Source organism: Pseudochaenichthys georgianus, unplaced genomic scaffold (genome assembly GCF_902827115.2).
Source record: "Pseudochaenichthys georgianus unplaced genomic scaffold, fPseGeo1.2 scaffold_639_arrow_ctg1, whole genome shotgun sequence".
NCBI lineage: Eukaryota > Metazoa > Chordata > Actinopteri > Perciformes > Channichthyidae > Pseudochaenichthys > Pseudochaenichthys georgianus.
This window is the reverse complement of record NW_027263195.1, coordinates 67786-87838: the sequence shown is the minus strand read 5'-3', so window position 1 is coordinate 87838 and position 20053 is coordinate 67786. Positions and strand designations below refer to the sequence as shown.

At 45.1% G+C, this 20053-nt stretch overlaps 1 protein-coding gene across 1 annotated transcript in view; it reads left to right on the top strand.

Annotated features, from left to right (window-relative positions):
- LOC117443608 (zinc finger protein ZFP2-like) overlaps positions 1 to 19726 on the top strand; it is a 27421-nt gene extending 7695 nt beyond the window's left edge. The window contains exons 2-6 of the mRNA XM_034079511.2: positions 3494 to 3574; positions 6099 to 6134; positions 6221 to 6257; positions 6476 to 6613; positions 18215 to 19726. Of these exons, the coding sequence (XP_033935402.1) occupies positions 3494 to 3574; positions 6099 to 6134; positions 6221 to 6257; positions 6476 to 6613; positions 18215 to 18936 (1014 nt within the window). The 3' untranslated portion in view covers positions 18937 to 19726. The remainder of the gene's footprint in view (positions 1 to 3493; positions 3575 to 6098; positions 6135 to 6220; positions 6258 to 6475; positions 6614 to 18214) is intronic.
- Positions 19727 to 20053: the final 327 nt, after the last annotated feature.

Genomic DNA, 20053 nt, shown 5'->3' with positions numbered 1-20053 from the left:
TCCCCTCTTCTTCATGTCTCTTCTACATCAACATGTGTCCCCTCTTCTTCATGTCTCTTCTACATCTACATGTGTCCCCTCTTCTTCATGTATCTTCTACATCTACATGTGTCCTCTCTTCTTCATGTCTCCTCTACATCAACATGTGTCCCCTCTTCTTCATGTCTCTTCTAAATCACCATGTGTCCCCTCTTCTTCATGTCTCTTCTACATCAACATGTGTCCCCTCTTCTTCATGTCTCTTCTACATCAACATGTGTCCCCTCTTCTCCATGTCTCTTCTACATCAACGTGTGTCCCCTCTTCTTCATGTCTCTTCTACATCAACATGTGTCCCCTCTTCTTCATGTCTCTTCTACATCAACATGTGTCCTCTCTTCTTCATGTCTCCTCTACATCAACATGTGTCCCCTCTTCTCCATGTCTCCTCTACATCAACATGTGTCCCCTCTTCTCCATGTCTCCTCTACATCAACACGTGTCCCCTCTTCTTCATGTGTCTTCTACATCAACACGTGTCCCCTCTTCTTCATGTATCTTCTACATCTACATGTGTCCTCTCTTCTTCATGTCTCCTCTACATCAACATGTGTCCCCTCTTCTTCATGTCTCTTCTAAATCACCATGTGTCCCCTCTTCTTCATGTCTCTTCTACATCAACATGTGTCCCCTCTTCTTCATGTCTCTTCTACATCAACATGTGTCCCCTCTTCTCCATGTCTCTTCTACATCAACGTGTGTCCCCTCTTCTTCATGTCTCTTCTACATCAACATGTGTCCCCTCTTCTTCATGTCTCTTCTACATCAACATGTGTCCTCTCTTCTTCATGTCTCCTCTACATCAACATGTGTCCCCTCTTCTCCATGTCTCCTCTACATCAACATGTGTCCCCTCTTCTCCATGTCTCCTCTACATCAACACGTGTCCCCTCTTCTTCATGTGTCTTCTACATCAACACGTGTCCCCTCTTCTTCATGTGTCTTCTACATCAACATGTGTCCCCTCTTCTTCATGTCTCTTCTACATCAACATGTGTCCCCTCTTCTTCATGTCTCTTCTACATCTACATGTGTCCCCTCTTCTTCATGTATCTTCTACATCTACATGTGTCCTCTCTTCTTCATGTCTCCTCTACATCAACATGTGTCCCCTCTTCTTCATGTCTCTTCTAAATCACCATGTGTCCCCTCTTCTTCATGTCTCTTCTACATCAACATGTGTCCCCTCTTCTTCATGTCTCTTCTACATCAACATGTGTCCCCTCTTCTCCATGTCTCTTCTACATCAACATGTGTCCCCTCTTCTCCATGTCTGTTCTACATCAACATGTGTCCCCTCTTCTCCATGTCTCTTCTACATCAACATGTGTCCCCTCTTCTCCATGTGCATTCTACATCAACATGTGTCCCCTCTTCTCCATGTCCATTCTACATCAACATGTGTCCCCTCTTCTCCACGTCTCTTCTACATCTACATGTATCCCCTCTTCTTCATGTCTCTTCTACATCAACATGTGTCCCCTCTTCTTCATGTCTCTTCTACATCAACATGTATACCCTCTTCTCCATGTCTCTTCTACATCAACATGTGTCCCCTCTTCTTCATGTCTCTTCTACATCAACATGTGTCCCCTCTTCTTCATGTCTCTTCTACATCAACATGTGTCCCCTCTTCTTCATGTCTCTTCTACATCAACATGTGTCCCCTCTTCTTCATGTCTCCTCTACATCAACATGTGTCCCCTCTTCTCCATGTCTCTTCTACATCAACATGTGTCCCCTCTTCTTCATGTCTCTTCCACATCAACATGTGTCCCCTCTTCTTCATGTCTCTTCTACATCAACATGTGTCCCCTTTTCTTCATGTCTCTTCTACATCAACATGTGTCCCCTCTTCTACATCAACATGTGTCCCCTCTTCTTCATTTCTCTTCTACATCAACATGTGTCCCCTTTTCTTCATGTCTCTTCTACATCAACATGTGTCCCCTCTTCTTCATTTCTCTTCTACATCAACACGTGTCCCATCTTCTTCATGTCTCCTCTACATCAACACGTGTCCCCTCTTCTTCATGTCTCTTATACATCAACATGTGTCCCCTCTTCTTCATTTCTCTTCTACATCAACACGTGTCCCCTCTTCTTCATGTCTCCTCTACATCAACACGTGTCCCCTCTTCTTCATGTCTCTTATACATCAACATGTGTCCCCTCTTCTCCATGTCTATTCTACATCAACATGTGTCCCCTCTTCTCCATGTCTCTTCTACATCAACATGTGTCCCCTCTTCTCCATGTCTCTTCTACATCAACATGTGTCCCCTCTTCTTCATGTCTCTTCTACATCACCATGTGTCCCCTCTTCTCCATGTCTCTTCTACATCAACACGTGTCCCCTCTTCTCCATGTCTCTTCTACATAAACACGTGTCCACTCTTCTTCATGTCTCTCCTTCATCAACACGTGTCCCCTCTCCTTCATGTCTGTTCTACATCAACGTGTGTCCCCTCTTCTTCATGTCTCTTCGACATCAACGTGTGTCCCCTCTTCTCCATGTCTCTTCTACATCAACGTGTGTCCCCTCTTCTCCATGTCTATTCTACATCAACGTGTGTCCCCTCTTCTTCATGTCTCTTCTACATCAACATGTGTCCCCTCTTCTTCATGTCTCTTCTACATCAACATGTGCCCCCTCTTCTCCATGTCTATTCTACATCAACGTGTGTCCCCTCTTCTCCATGTCTATTCTACATCAACGTGTGTCCCCTCTTCTTCATGTCTCTTCTACATCAACATGTGTCCCCTCTTCTTCATGTCTCTTCTACATAAACATGTGTCCCCTCTTCTTCATGTCTCTTCTACATCAACATGTGTCCCCTCTTCTCCATGTCTCCTCTACATCAACATGTGTCCCCTCTTCTCCATGTCTCCTCTACATCAACAGGTGTCCCCTCTTCTTCATGTGTCTTCCACATCAACACGTGTCCCCTCTTCTTCATGTCTCTTCTACATCAACATGTGTCCCCTCTTCTTCATTTCTCTTCTACATCAACATGTGTCCCCTCTTCTTCATGTCTCTTCTACATCTACATGTGTCCCCTCTTCTTCATGTCTCTTCTACATCTACATGTGTCCCCTCTTCTTCATGTCTCCTCTACATCAACATGTGTCCCCTCTTCTCCATGTCTCTTCTACATCAACATGTGTCCCCTCTTCGCCATGTCTCTTCTACATCAACATGTGTCCCCTCTTCGCCATGTCTCTTCTACGTCACCATGTGTCCCCTCTTCTTCATGTCTCTTCTTCATCAGCATGTGTCCCCTCTTCTTCATGTCATGTGATCGTCTGTAACTCTGCTGCTGTCTCCATCCCTGGACGAGGACTCTCTTGAAACTGGTCTTCTTCTCGATGAAACCTCTCCTGGTTAAATAAAGGTAGAATAAAACAAACAGTTATGACCAATGTTCTGTAGTAAAGAGCGTTTTCTCCACAGGGTAACAGAGGCCTTCCTGGAGACCTGGGAAGGAAAGGAGACAGAGGACACCTCGGAGGACCAGGAGCCAGCGGACTCACGGTGACTCTAGAGAGACTTCATGTTGTGAGACAGAAAGGCTCAAAGGGTCTGAGCTGATCAGCGCCGTCTTGAAGGCTTTAGTCTTTCAGCTGGAACACGTTAGGGAGCGAAGCTTCCTCTCCTCTTTGCTGCGGCTGCTTCTTTCTCTCATGAGAAATATGAACTATAAACAAGTGCTTGATAGCGTCGTTGGTTTCAATTCTAATGTTGAGAAAAGAGATCAGATTCAGGCTCCAACCTATCGTCATTAAGATCAAAGAAGATCTGTCCTGTTCCGGAAACTTTAGATATGGAGAGGGAAGGGGTGTGGTGGTGCAGCAGGTCTGTGAGGTGGGGGGAAGGGGTGTGGGGGTGCAGCAGGTCTGTGAGGTAGGGGGGTGTGGGGGTGCAGCAGGTCTGTGAGGTGGGGGGAAGAGGTGTGGGGGTGCAGCGGGTCTGTGAGGTAGGGGGGTGTGGGGGTGCAGCAGGTCTGTGAGGTAGGGGGAAGGGGGAAGGGGTGTGGGGGTGCAGCAGGTCTGTGAGGTAGGGGGAAGGGGTGTGGGGGTGCAGCAGGTCTGTGAGGTAGGGGGGTGTGGGGGTGCAGCAGGTCTGTGAGGTAGGGGGAAGGGGTGTGGGGGTGCAGCAGGTCTGTGAGGTAGGGGGGTGTGGGGGTGCAGCAGGTCTGTGAGGTGGGGGGAAGGGGTGTGGGGGTGCAGCAGGTCTGTGAGGTAGGGGGGTGTGGGGGTGCAGCAGGTCTGTGAGGTAGGGGGAAGGGGTGTGGGGGTGCAGCAGGTCTGTGAGGTAGGGGGAAGGGGTGTGGGGGTGCAGCAGGTCTGTGAGGTAGGGGGAAGGGGTGTGGGGGTGCAGCAGGTCAGTGAGGTAGGGGGGTGTGGGGGTGCAGCAGGTCTGAGGTAGGGGGAAGCGGTGTGGGGGTGCAGCAGGTCTGTGGGGGGGGGGGGTGGGGGTGCAGCAGGTCTGTGATGTGGGGGGGGGGGGGTGCAGCAGGTCTGTGAGGTAGGGGGGGCCTGATTGTTGTTGAGGTCTATGAACAACTCTGAGACACTTGATTTAAGAAATGTGCCTGCACGTCTCTGCTAGCGCTGTTAGCTCGTGGAATGCTAACCCCTGAGTCTCATAGTAACTAGTTAGCTCGTGGAATGCTAACCCCTGAGTCTCATAGTAACTAGTTAGCTCGTGGAATGCTAACCCCTGAGTCTCATAGTAACTAGTTAGCTCGTGGAATGCTAACCCCTGAGTCTCATAGTAACTAGTTAGCTCGTGGAATGCTAACCCCTTAGTCTCATAGTAACTAGTTAGCTCGTAGAATGCTAACCCCTGAGTCTCATAGTAACTAGTTAGCTCGTGGAATGCTAACCCCTGAGTCTCATAGTAACTAGTTAGCTCGTGGAATGCTAACCCCTGAGTCTCATAGTAACTAGTTAGCTCGTGGAATGCTAACCCCTGAGTCTCATAGTAACTAGTTAGCTCGTGGAATGCTAACCCCTGAGTCTCATAGTAACTAGTTAGCTCGTGGAATGCTAACCCCTGAGTCTCATAGTAACTAGTTAGCTCGTGGAATGCTAACCCCTGAGTCTCATAGTAACTAGTTAGCTCGTGGAATGCTAACCCCTGAGTCTCATAGTAACTAGTTAGCTCGTGGAATGCTAACCCCTGAGTCTCATAGTAACTAGTTAGCTCGTGGAATGCTAACCCCTGAGTCTCATAGTAACTAGTTAGCTCGTGGAATGCTAACCCCTGAGTCTCATAGTAACTAGTTAGCTCGTGGAATGCTAACCCCTGAGTCTCATAGTAACTAGTTAGCTCGTGGAATGCTAACCCCTCAGTCGCATAGTAACTAGTTAGCTCGTGGAATGCTAACCCCTCAGTCTCATAGTAACTAGTTAGCTCGTGGAATGCTAACCCCTGAGTCTCATAGTAACTAGTTAGCTCGTGGAATGCTAACCCCTGAGTCTCATAGTAACTAGTTAGCTCGTGGAATGCTAAACCCTCAGTCTCATAGTAACTAGTTAGCTCGTGGAATGCTAACCCCTGAGTCTCATAGTAACTAGTTAGCTCGTGGAATGCTAACCCCTCAGTCTCATAGTAACTAGTTAGCTCATGGAATGCTAACCCCTCAGTCTCATAGTAACTAGTTAGCTCGTGGAATGCTAACCCCTGAGTCTCATAGTAACTAGTTAGCTCGTGGAATGCTAACCCCTGAGTCTCATAGTAACTAGTTAGCTCGTGGAATGCTAACCCCTCAGTCTCATAGTAACTAGTTAGCTCGTGGAATGCTAACCCCTGAGTCTCATAGTAACTAGTTAGCTCGTGGAATGCTAACCCCTGAGTCTCATAGTAACTAGTTAGCTCGTGGAATGCTAACCCCTGAGTCTCATAGTAACGAGTCAGCGAGTAAAGAATGTCAGAAGATGCCAGTCAGCGGCAGACGGACCAAGAGATTCCCTCATTGAGCGTCTCGATGTTCTCTCTGTAGAGATTAGCCAAACGCTCAGATGTTGGTCGTAACCTGGTTTTATTCTTTCAGGGGGAACGAGGAGCAAGCGGAGAACCAGGTCTGACCGTGAGTCCAATGAGTGGGAGAAAACACACTGGTCTTTAAATCTTAACGCAAGGAGAGACCTGATTGAGTCTTTGCTCTTTCCACAGAGACAAGAGGTCATCCTGATCGTCAGGGAGGTCTGCGGTAAATCTCACATTTTAAACGTGTTTCTGTGTTGCTTCGTCTGGAGCTCGTGTTCAATACCCTCATGAAACATCTCGGGATTTAAATGTAATGTTATAGTTTATCTTTAGAAAGATACTGTACTTGTTGAACCCCTTTGTTGGCATTGATTTGTGTTGGCATGCACCCCAGCAGGTGTTCTTTCACATGTAAAATGACCTCTGGTATCTTCCGTCCAGGATGTGGTCTGAAGTGCAGACAGAGCCCTCTGGAGCTGGTGTTTGTGGTCGACGGCTCAGAGAGCGTCGGTCCAGAGAACTTTGAGCTGGTGAAGGACTTTGTGATCGCTCTTATTGATCGGGTGACGGTGAGTAGAGGTGGGAAGTAGTGGAGTACAAATACTTATACATGTTGAACTCAAATACCTGTACTTTCTACTTCTTACATGTTGAACTCAAATACCTGTACTTTCTACTTTTTACATGTTACAGACCCATTGGCAGGAGAGGACTCTTTAAAGTAGAGACACTACATACTGATATACACCTGAACATCAGCAGGAGAGGACTCTTTAAAGTAGAGACACTACATACTGATATACACCTGAACATCAGCAGGAGAGGACTCTTTAAAGTAGAGACACTACATACTGATATACACCTGAACATCAACAGGAGAGGACTCTTTAAAGTAGAGACACTACATACTGATATACACCTGAACATCAGCAGGAGAGGACTCTTTAAAGTAGAGACACTACATACTGATATACACCTGAACATCAGCTGGAGAGGACTCTTTAAAGTAGAGACACTACATACTGATATACACCTGAACATCAGCAGGGAGGACTCTTTAAAGTAGAGACACTACATACTGATATACACCTGAACATCAGCAGGAGAGGACTCTTTAAAGTAGAGACACTACATACTGATATACACCTGAACATCAGCAGGAGAGGACTCTTTAAAGTAGAGACACTACATACTGATATACACCTGAACATCAGCAGGAGAGGACTCTTTAAAGTAGAGACACTACATACTGATATACACCTGAGCATCAGCAGGAGAGGACTCTTTAAAGCAGAGACACTACATACTGATATACACCTGAACATCAGCAGGAGAGGACTCTTTAAAGTAGAGACACTACATACTGATATACACCTGAACATCAGCAGGAGAGGACTCTTTAAAGTAGAGACACTACATACTGATATACACCTGAACATCAGCAGGAGAGGACTCTTTAAAGTAGAGACACTACATACTGATATACACCTGAGCATCAGCAGGAGAGGACTCTTTAAAGCAGAGACACTACATACTGATATACACCTGAACATCAGCAGGAGAGGACTCTTTAAAGTAGAGACACTACATACTGATATACACCTGAACATCAGCAGGAGAGGACTCTTTAAAGTAGAGACACTACATACTGATATACACCTGAACATCAGCAGGAGAGGACTCTTTAAAGTAGAGACACTACATACTGATATACACCTGAACATCAGCAGGAGAGGACTCTTTAAAGTAAAGTTTCAGGTTTATAATCAAAGCAGATATTCAGATTCATCACTTTTTTATTTAAAGACACTTTGATAGTAAATGAGAAGCTAGGACACAGATCCCCAGAGAGCCAGGAGGACAGAGAAAGGCTTAAATCACTGCACACGTCATCATATTTACACACACGGAAACCTACCGACTAAGTTTGCAGTTAAAAGGCCATTATATAATATTGGTGTTATTTTTCTTCCTGCTTTTATTCTGAAATTCTCAAACCGGAAGTGACCTCTTTGCTAACTGATAGCAACATGGAGTCTCGTCGCGACAGTTTTCTCTCTTTGTTCTCCCGATAAAGAGTGTGTTTTCTCCCGCAGTTCTGATCCTCCAGAGCCTCGGTGTGTCCGGATGAACTCTCCGAGTTTACTCTGATCTGTTCGGCTTCATCTGGAGCTTCTACCTTACCGAATACAGAAGTTAGCTTAGCATGCTAGCTGGAAACACGTTAGCAACAGTGTGAGACTTTGATCGAGTGTGCAGGAACAGCTAGTGTGTGCAAGAAAAGCTGCTGTGCGCGCGTGAACATGAGTGTTGTGCTGCTCTCGTTGGTGAAGCAGAGACTCTCTGCAGCTGCTGAAGAGATCTTTGCTCTGTTTGAAAGAACGATATCAGAGTACGAGGAGAAACTGTCTCGATCAAAAGAGGAACACGAGAGAGACCGGAAACTACTGGACGCTGTTTTACATTCTCAGATCCAGAGGACAGGTCGGTTCAGTGCACTCTCTAATGCAGTGGTTCTCAAACTTCTTCTGTCGTTCCCCGCTTTGAACAGGTGGGCCTTTTCCAGCCCCACCTGTTCCTCATCGCTCCAATTAAATGGGAGGCCAAGCTTAACATTGTCAAATGTATCGTTCTATAACAGGGTCTCCAACCTTTTTTAGGATGAGGGTTACTTTCAAAAAATAAAACAAGTCGTGAGCTACTTTTACTCCTCTTTAGTTTTTTTGCAGTGTATATATTTAGCACATTTTAACATTATTATATGCTACCTTTAACCTTTGTGTGCTGTTTGGGTCTGTGGGACCCGTTTGCAGTGTTTACTAAAATAAAATGTATGCAATTTAATTATTTTAACCTGCTTTGGTGGTGGACGTCACATCCTCTAGGGGGGTCCGGGGGCATGCACCCCCAGGAAGATTTTTTTTAAATGTTGAAGTTAAATGCATCAATCTGGTGCACTTTGAGCTAGGGCTGCTCAATTAATCCTATTTTAATCGCAATTACGATTTTGGCTTGCAACGATTATGAAAACAACATAATCGAAATAAAACGATTTTATTTATTTTTTAAATACGTTTTTCAGTTGAATTATACTTAAAGTTCAGGGTAATCAACTGTTAAAAACATACTTTTCAAATTATTTTCTTCAATAAATTGATGTTTTTCAAAGTAAATGGTTAATCGTTTTTAATAATCGTGATATCAATTATTGACCCAAATAATCGAGATTATGATTTTTGCCATAATCGAGCAGCTCTACTATGAATTTATGGACACAGCTCTCAACACTCAGATGAAAGGGAGCTGTATACTTTTCAATAATCCAAACATCTTTAGAATATGATCACAACAAATCATTTAAACTTGTTTATTCTTATCTTATGTTACCTAGTTAGCATTCTTTCTTTTTATTTATGCATATTTGACTAATCACTCCCCTTTTAAACTTTGTACTGTCCTATAGTACACATTGGAATGATTTCTTACTTTATTTTTTACAACTTTATTAAATAGATAAAGGTGTGCTCTCTCTCTTGCTCTCTCGCTCCACATTGCTTTTCTTCCCGACTGCAGCGCTGTTGTGTGTGTCTGTGAGAGCGTTTCACACGTGTGTATGAGAGATTTTTACCAGTGGCGAGCCTGTCTCTGAGGGCTTAAGATATTCTACAAAATAATATTTAAAAACATTAAAACAAATTATATTTTTCTTTATATATATTTTTTAAATATGTTTTTAGTAATATTTGTCATTAGTTTTACCAAAAATAACTTGATTAAATTGTATTTAAAATAACATTTCCAAAGAAATAAATCCGTTGAATCTGCCTATTCAGTTTCTGTTTGAATGTGAAGGGTTAAATGAAAGAAGCTCCTCTCTGCGAGTCTGTGAAGACAGGAGCTGATTGGACGGCCAGCTATGAATTCACAGAGGGCCAGCTATAGTAACTGAACGAGAGTAATGTCAAATGACAGTACAATTGACCAATCATATCTTCCCTCTAAATGGGTGGGCTTTATTATCGCGGACTTTATGACAAGTTCCGCCCGCTGTGAAACGTTTCTTGTTTCCATAGCAACAACAACTGTCAACAGCGTAAACTTGCCTTCAAAATAAAAGCATGCCAAATTACACTTAAGACATACAACTGCAACGAAAGTAACAAACACAATGCAATATCCTTTTCAATTTCAAAGAACACAAATTGGGTTATTTACAGGTGTTGTGTTGTGTGGTAGAGGGTCGCTTTTCATTGATACGTTTTGCACCCCGGGCGGGCCGTTGTTTTGATATTCCACCAGTGGATAAATAATAAATAAATGTTTTTTTTTTTTTTTTTTTTTAAATTCCGCGACCCACCTATCACATCTCTGCGCCCCACCAGTGGGGCGCGCCCCACACTTTTAGAAACGCTGCTCTAATGGATGTTCACTAGACTAAACGTTTCAAAGCTCTATCATCGTGTAGCAGCTACAGAGGAGATATGGAGATGAGAACCTGAAGTCCTCCTCCAACAGAGCAACATGAATATATATATAACTGATCAAACGGATAAAATAGTGCAATTAGAATATTAATTATTAATGCTGTAAATTACCTTTGATATGTCTAACTATATTTAAAATGTGTTACCTTTTTATAGAAGTGATTATAATTGTATGCCAATATTTTCCTATGGTAAAGTTTCGTTTAGTACATTTATTTTGGTAGTAATAAGATCGGGACTCTTATTTTTGAAGGAACTTTTACCGGAAGTGAATAGACAACGTAGCAGAATATACATTATATATTTCGCCTCCCAAGACTTTGCCGGGTTTACCTTACGTGTTATCAGTTGAATCACTTTGAACATTCGTTTGAGATGTTGACGGGTTGGCCGAACTTTTTACCCCACAGTCAAGCAACTTAATTTGCTTCGCCATTTTTTGCAAAACAAACACACGGCGCATCGCGCACGCGAGTAAACGTGCATGCTTTCTGGCCCCGTAATCACACCAATGCACGTGCAATTTAAATATCAGGTTCCGACTGGTCACAACAATAATTAAATATCACACTTAATACAAGAAATAATTCACATTTATCTATTTTGGGGTGCACATTTAGTTTGCTGTCCTTATTTCTTTATGTTAAAAACTGGTTGCCACTGATGGCAACCAAAGGCCAAGAAGTGGTTGACATTTTTTTCTGGCAACCGTTACTGTCGAGCCCTGTGTGTGCTTGGCTAGCTGTTTAAAACATATTTTTTTGTATCCATATCTCTCGCTAGAATCTCCCACCATCCAACCAACAACGTCAAGCCTGTAATAATAATAATAACGACAAGCCTTTGGAACACATGAAGAAACATCTTCAGCAACTTCAGGGTGTTTCTAGAAAGATGTAGTATGAGTACTGTGTCTCTGATCTTGTTTATAAGATATATCAAATCTCTGGAGAACTGGGGTTACCTGCTGTAACCCCAGCTTCTATGAGTAAATGGCGCAGCCCTCTAAGGCTATCGCTATTGGGTAATCCCCCTGCACCCCCGCTTAGCACTGGAAACTTGTAGTCCACGCCCACCTGCAAGGTGGGCCCCACCCTCGGGCTTCCTTCCGGTATAAATAGGAAGGAGGCCCGGCAATCTGCTCCCATACAAAATAACTTTTCTTCAGCTATTCGTAGAGCGAGTGGGGCCCAGCACTCAGAGGGCTGCGCCATTTACTCATAGAAGCTGGGTTACAGGTAACCTCAGTTCTATTTCGTAGATGGCTTCGCCCTCTAAGGCTATCGCTATTGAGTTAAGGCGGAGCATGATGTAGTCTGCGCCCCACTGGGTCCGCCCGGCACTAGAAGCACAGACACACCTGCTCAATAACACCCCCTGCCTGTTGTGCCATGCGTAATGGCACCTCCCCGTCCCTGGAACATAGCAAACCATGCCTATCTTCCCTGACGGGGTGAAGGCTGGGACAATACATACCGGCTGCTGTGAGAAGTAGAGACGAAGGTCCCACCTTATCCTGCGATCATAGAGGGGGAACAGCTGCTCTCTGCGTGTCAGACAGGTAGGAGAGCGCTCAGCTGGATCCCTGACGTCACTCACTCCGACAGGACACCCAGTACAGGGTGCGTCAGAGAGGAAAGGGAGACATCCCTCAAATAAAAATGAATACATGAACAGGGGGAAGACCAAGATGCAGCAGTGCAAATATCTTCCACTGACATTCCTCCGTGCCAAGCCGTGGAGGAGGACATTCCTCTGGTGGAGTGCGCACTGATGTTCTCCGGGGGCTCCACCCCAGAGGAGACATACGCCTGCGACACCGCCTCACACAGCCAGTGAGACAGAGGCTGCCCGATCGAGCGCTCTCTATAGAGCACAAACAGCCGCTGAGAACGGCTCCAGGCCGCCGTGCGCACCACATAGCAGGACAGCGCGCGCACAGGACAGAGGAGATGAGACGTGGCTTCTTCCTCCGACCTGTAAGGAGGAAGAAGCCAGCCAGGTGATCACTCTCGACTCTAAAAGACTTGTGATGACCTCAGGCATGAAGCCGGGTTAGGGCGTAAAACAGCTGAACTGATTCTCCTTGGATCCGGAGACCTGACGGAGCCACAGAGAGAGCAGACAATCACTCACCCTTTCCTCTGATGGAGCCAAAAGCAGAGCTACTTTGGCTGAACACAGTTTAAGGGAACCGGCTCAGGTTCAAATGGGGCTTTGCTTCAGTGCGCATAACACCCACGCCAAATCCCACTGAGGCGCCAGTGTGCGTGACACCGGTCTGAGTCTCCGTACTCCTCGCCTAACACGGCTGCTGCGTTCTGCGAGCGCCTCGGTTCAATTCGCCGGGAATATACATTGCTCTGATGGAGAGCAACGTGTGCGCGCCCAGAGCAGCAGCCGCCTGGCTGCGTTCAGAAGCTGCGCAGATCGTACTCCTCCCTGGCGATTGAGGTAGGCTGCTTCCTAGCCGTGGCCTGTCGTCTGTGCAAATCAACACATGTTTGATTGGACAGCAACGGGGCGACTCCCCCGTTCTTTTCTGAGATTTAGAAAAATAGCGGGAGTAAACCGCGCGAGACACTGTTCCTGGGATGATGTATCCCATGGAACTGCTGGGGAGAGGCTTCCCATCGCCGCCGCTGCCCGTGAGGCAAAAGGGCTGCGAGGGAGTTTCCACACGCTGCATTTCACTCCGTCTCATCATGAAGCGCGTACACGCCCAGAGGATGAGAGGTGTGTGCATGCTGTCCACACGAGGCGTTCTAACGGTGCTCGTGGATTTATTATGACCGTGTGTAGGAGGCGTATCTCGGACAGAGGAATGCCGCGAGCTCTGTAGTTTATTAACCGAGGTTAAAACCGGCAGGCTTCTGCAGCGAGCGCTGCCGCCGTGGCGCTGCGGGCGCTGCCGCTGGGGGCACTCAGCCTGTAATGGTCGTCATGGTGACGAACCACGCCATTGCCCTCGCCGCAGCTGCCCGTGAGGCGAAAAGGCTGCGTGGAAGCCTCCACACGCTGCGTTTCACTCCGGCTGTCATCATGAGGCGTGTACACGCTCATGGGATGAGTGGAGGTGTGCGCAGTGCTGTCCACATGAGGCGTTAAAACGGCGCTCATGGGTTATTATTAGAGATGATCCGATCTCGTGATCGGGGATCGGAGCCGATCACGTGATTTTTAAAAGATCGGAATCGGAAGAAAAAGATTGGGGATCGGGAATCCTTAAAAAAATTATTTTATTTAATGTTACAAAACAAAAATGACCATGTCCACGTCTTAAAGTCATCCTGAGGCCTTAGCTTTGGTTTAAAATTACACAACATCATGTATGTGTTGCTTTCTTTGGGCTTGTTTAGACCTGGTTGCTTATTCCTCTCAAAGCAACAGAGTGGGCGCAGTGTCTAATAGTAGCAGCAAGCTAGCGAGAGGCTACGTTCAGCTGGTGACTCGGGAGTCAGGACAGAGAAAATGTCAGGAGTTTGGAAGTATTATAAAATTGAAAGCGAAGGCAGTGTAACAGCCAGATGCAATGTTTGCAAGAAGGAGGTTCCGCGTGGTGGAAAGAACAGAGCTACGTTCAACACGACCAATCTAATACGATTGTTTGTTTTTTCATTTTTTCCCCCGTTTCTTTTTCAAATTGAATTTATTGAAATCTCCAATATCACCGTAAGAGCTTGTGCCTCTTCGGGGGGTGCTAACACTTAACCATAAACGTTATCGTTTACTTTCTCCGTCTTTATATGTAGATATTACTTTTCTCCGTTAATCTCCGTTACGTTGTTTCCATAGCAACAACAACTTCCTCTCAACAGCGCTACCTCTCCTTCAAAATAAAAGCATGTCCACAAATAGGAAGCCAAGACAAATTACACTTAAGACGTACAACTGCAACGAAAGTAACAAACGCAATGCGATATCCTTTTCAATCTCAAAGAACACAAATTGGGTTACATTAACAAATAACTATAAAACAACAATACTGTAGAATAACAAAAAGAAGTGGTTTGCTGCTGATTACTATTGAATTGTGTTACTCCAGTAAGATGGAAATATAATACTTTGTTTATTCATGTTATGTTAAGCTGTTCATTGCATTATTACTAGACTAGTTAGTCTTAAGGCTAGAATTCTGCACTCATTTCATTTCATTTCAAACCTTTGTTTATACAGATAAATCCCATTGAGACCATTGATCTCTTTTCCAAGGGAGACCTGCTCCAGTAGTTCCACATGAAACATAAAGCATCAACAGAACAACAAAAGGACATCATCCAGCAAAATGTACATAACTATCCACATGAGCAGGTACCAACAGCTTCTGATTGACTAGCATCCAACCGAGCTTTAAAAACATGTAGTGGCACCAGATTGTTCAGTTTCCATTTAATGTGCAGACTGTTCCAAGACAGAGGAGCTGCATCTAAGAGCTGCTTCCCTCAGACAGTCCTAGCAGCTGCTCATTTAATAAAACCACAGCATGCGATCTCAGGCAGTAGCCACTTACAATTCTCCGTGAGATCAGGGAGCAGATATAAGATGGAAGTTTCCCCAACATGTCTTTGTATATAAAGACGTACCAGTGACTGAGCCTCCGTGCAGTTAGTGAAGGCAGAGCAGCCCTTGCATACAGGGTGCAGTGAAGGGTTAATGCTTTACAGTCTGTCACACATCTCAGAGCGCTGTGAGACGCAGCATCTAGCTGGACCAGGCAATGGGCCGGTGCATTCATATAGACCAGATCCCCAGAGTCCAGCACAGGTCAAAGGTCACAGAGCCTCTTCCTGGCCTCAAGGAGAAGCAGGACTTGTTCCTGTAGAAGAACCCTAGCCTCACCCTCAGCTTTTTAAGCAGGTTATTGACATGAAGTTTAAAAGAGAGACAATCATCAAGCAGATACCAAGGTATTTGTAACAGGTAACCACTTCAAGTTTTGTTCCTTGCGTAGTTACAATATCTACAACAGGCTCTGGAGTCTGTTTAGCTTTAGAAAAGAGCATTACCTTGGTTTTATCCACATTTAAAAGAAGCTTTAATTCAGAGAGCTGAGTCTGAATAGTGTTAAAAACAGCCTGTAATTTAACAACAGCCTCCTGAATGGTGGGACCTGCACAATACATCACAGTATCCAGTGTGAGAAAAAGTTTTTAAAGAGTACTTGTCCATGGACAAGTGAGTTTGGCAATTTACTTGTCGAATACATTTTTCACTTGTCCAGAATGGACAAAAATTGGGGCCACTGCAATCACAGTATCACAGTATGCACTAAGCCATATCCATGTTGGATAGAATGGATAGTTGGGTACTGTCATTTAAATAAAAAAAATAACCTTAAGGGACAACTTGAATGCTTTTTTCCTCTTTTTTTTCTTAATGAATTGCATAAAGATCGGATCGGGAAAAATCGGTATCGGCAGATTGTCAAAATCAAATGATCGGAATCGGATCGGGAGCAAAAAAAGGTGATCGGGACATCCCTGGTTATTATGACCGTGTGTAGGAGGCGTATCTCGGACAGAGGAAGGCCGCGAGCTCTGCAGGTTATTAACCGATAGGTTAAAACCAGCAGGCTTCTGCAGGGAGCCCTGCGGTCTACTTAATCAACAGATTAGTGGCAGCCGGCTTAATTACCGGCTTCCTCGGAGGCTCTCGCGGAGCAGACCAGGAGCGGGGGAGCCTCACTCCCCTTTGACTCGCGCCGGGAGACCCTGTCTCTGGGGTGGTGTAAGCACAGTTAGTACATGTTTATAAAATGGACAATTCAAATCAAGCAATCTGATGTTTCTTAGTCGTGATATAATGAGCGTATATCCCGGGTATAATTGTAGTTACTTTTCACAAGTCAGTATCCCTCCGCGTCTGAGAACCGTTACAACCATATGGTTACAACTGTTACATTACGTCCGTCACGAAACTAACTAACTAACAAAGCTTAAAATGGAAACATTTAAGGTTAACTTCGACCTCCGGGGTGGCCTCACTATGGAGGAGTGGATTGAGAAGCGCCTATCTCCAGATAAAAAAGCACCTAAACGACGACAATGCTGTCTGTCTATTATGTTCTCTAGCTGTTATTGTTGTTGCATAGCAACCACCTCGCACTATGTTTTGTGCAGAAGGCAACGGAGGGACTATTTTATTTTGAACATCATTATTTAATAATAAAAACTATTTAAATTGGAATGTGTATTTTTCTTTCACATTGCCAGCCACACGTGGTAACCGTTTTATAAATGCAATAGCTCACTTCAGGCCGTGATATAGGAATATCTATCGACACTCCGCTTCGCGTCGGGCCGAACCACGCCGTAGCACAACAGTGCTGGAGCAGAACAACAGTCTGGAGGAAGAAGTGGGCCGGTCGGAAAATTCACTAGCAATCCCCCCTCCCAGAGCTCTCTGTATGGCGCTGCCCCCTCCTCCCGTTGACAATTTACTAGCAATAACGAGGGCCGGTCGAGATTCCCGGGCTGATTTTCAAACAAGTGAAGTACATGTTATAAAGCGGTGGAGGGCTGGAGTTTATAAACCAAAGAGTAACCGCCCTGACGGGACGCTGTAACAAGTCAAGCGAACGCACCCGCAAGGACACCTGGCCTCCTATTGGTTGAGGGATTTTGACAGGATTGTTGCACAAAAGTTTCGAGCGCGCACAGAATAATTCTGAGCAGCAATATATCTGAGTGCAAGCGTACAGTTTGAGCACAAGCAGAGCAGATCTAAGAGCAAGCAGCACTATTTGAGTGCGAGGGCACTATTTGAGTGCGAGGGCAGAGTTTGAGGGAAATAAATACATAAAGTATGCTCTCAAATTTAAATGCCACGCTCTTGAATAAAGATAGGGAATAACCCCCATACGTCCGCGGCTCGTAAGCCTGACGGGCCAATCGTCCTCCTCGGCCGCAGCAGCAAGAGCGTCCGCTCTCCGCTTCCTGTCGCCCGAGGGGAGACGAGCGCAGTGTGTGCATGCTACCTGCTGGTTTAGAGCCGCGTACGCGTGCTCTGACCCCAGGCAGGATTCGCATACTGCTTTTATCTCTGCTGCTCATTATGAACCCAGAGCCACATGAGGGACAATCGCGGACGCAGTTGTTGCTCATGATGATTCTCAATTGCTGTGCTTCAGTAACTGCTGGGTTGCTGAAGAAAAGAGGGAGCAGATTGCCGGGCCTCCTTCCTAGTTATACCGGAAGGAGGCCCGAGGGTGGGGCCCACCTTGCGGGTGGGCGTGGACTACATGTTTTCAGTGCTGCGCGGGGGCGCAGGGGGATTACCCAATAGCGATAGCCTTAGAGGGCGAAGCCATATACGAAATAGAACATGTCGCCCGTAATCAAGATATCTCCTGACGTAAACATCAACGTGACGTCGGAGCTCCGTAAAAACAAAGCTGTCTCTGCCGTCTGACGCTCTGTTTCATGCTCAGATTTCTGGAGGAATTGTAATTTCTGAGGAACCGAAATATTGTTTTCTGGAATCACTTTAACATTTTACGGGGGAAATCTGCATTTTGGTTTGAGGGTGCACGTCGAGAGTAAGAGGGCGCAATTACATTTATTTTATATACTTTTTTTATTTTGTTTATACCGACAGGAAAACTGATAACGTTGGAGCTCAACAAAGAAGGCGATTTTAAGCTGTAATGAACACAACAACTATTCTTTGTAACGTCTCTGTTTCCTGTTTCCTGCAGACGTCCAACTGGTGGAGGTTGAAGAAGGGTTTCCCCCTGAGACCCCCCCACACATTAAAGAGGAACAGGAGGAACTCTGGATCAGTCAGGAGGGAGAGAACCTTCAAGGGCTGGAGGAGGATGATGATAACAGCAAGTCAACATTCACTCCTGTCCCTGTGAAGAGTGAAGATGATGAAGAGAGACCTCAGTCCTCTCAGCTTCATCAGAGACAAACAGAAGCTGATGGAGAGGACTGTGGAGGACCAGAACCAGCCACGAACTCCGATCCAGAGACACGTTTACAACCAGAGACTGAGGACAACCCTGGAGACTCTTCTGAACCTGACACTGAAGACAGTGCTGGTTGGAAGGAGACCAGAGAACATCCGTCAGGTTCAAACTCTCGAGTCCCCGTCAGTGATTCAAGGCGTAGTTCTGCAAATAAACGCTGTAAATGTTCTCAGTGCGGGAAAATATTAAGCAAGAAGAGTGCTCTGAATCGACACATGCTAATTCACACGGGAGAGAAACCCTTCAGCTGCGCACTGTGCAGTAAAAGGTTTATCCGCAGGAGTCATGTGACGAGACACATGCTAGTTCACAGCGGAGAGAAACCCTTCAGCTGCTTGTTTTGTGAGAAATCTTTTCGACGAAGTGAACATTTACATATTCACATAACGGTGCATGGAAAGAAAGCCTACAGCTGCTCACTGTGCAGTAAAAGATTTCATAAAAAGTGACCTGTCAAGACACATGGATGTTCACACCGGAGAGAAACCATTAAGCTGCTCAGTTTGTGGGGAATCTTTTAGACGAAGTGAAAGTTCAAAGATTCACATGAGAGTTGGAGGAGAAACGATGTGGCTGCCGTGTTGGTGAGCAAGGATTCTCTTGGATTTATGAACTCAGAATCCATCAAAATGCCAAACGATAAATAACGTCTAACTTTACTGAATACAAAGGACATCTGTAGAGTATGACATGTATTTGTTACGATAACACTGACAACATGACTTCTACTTGAACTGAGGCTCTAAATATCTTGTCAATTATTTACTTAAATGTGCATTTTTTTTTAAGCATCTAAAAATAAACCTGCTTTTTATTTTGTATTATTTACACATCTTAGATTTAAGAATGAACATATGTCAAAGGAAAACTTTTGTGGTCAATAAAGTAATAAAAGGCAAATAAATATATAAAACTCATCTTAATTTCCCTCATTTTTCCATCGTAGATAAATAAGATGCAAAGTACTGTCTTTTGGTCAACAGGGTCGTGTCGACTATCTGTTGAGTCAAGATGTCAACTAAAGGTTATGTAACCCACATGTCCCGTAGCCTCTCTGAACACCCTGGGGTTCTGCATTGTGTTTGTTATTGGTGATGGGATGTTATGCAGAGGGGCGGAAAACAGGACACAGTCGATCGGATTGCGGTGGAGACGCTGAGTAGTGATTTATTCTTCGCAATGGCAGCTCTTCTGACACACCCATTAATTAAATAAATGGAATGTTTGGACGTTTTTAACGTAATAATGTGTACAATTATTTGCCACCATTCCCACTACTCACCTTTCGTAGAGTGAATATCAATCAATCAATCAATGTTTATTTATAGCCCAATATCACAAATGTTACATTTGTCTCAGTGGTCTTCACAGTGTGTACAGAATATCAGTATGACAATACGACACCCTCTGTCCTCAGACCCTCTGTCCTTAGACCCTCTGTCCTTAGACCCTCTGTCCTCAGACCCTCTGTCCTTAGACCCTCACATCGTACAAGGAAAAACTTCCGAAGAAAACCCAGTTTAAAGGGAACATGGGAGAAACCTCAGGGAGAGCAACAGAGGAGGA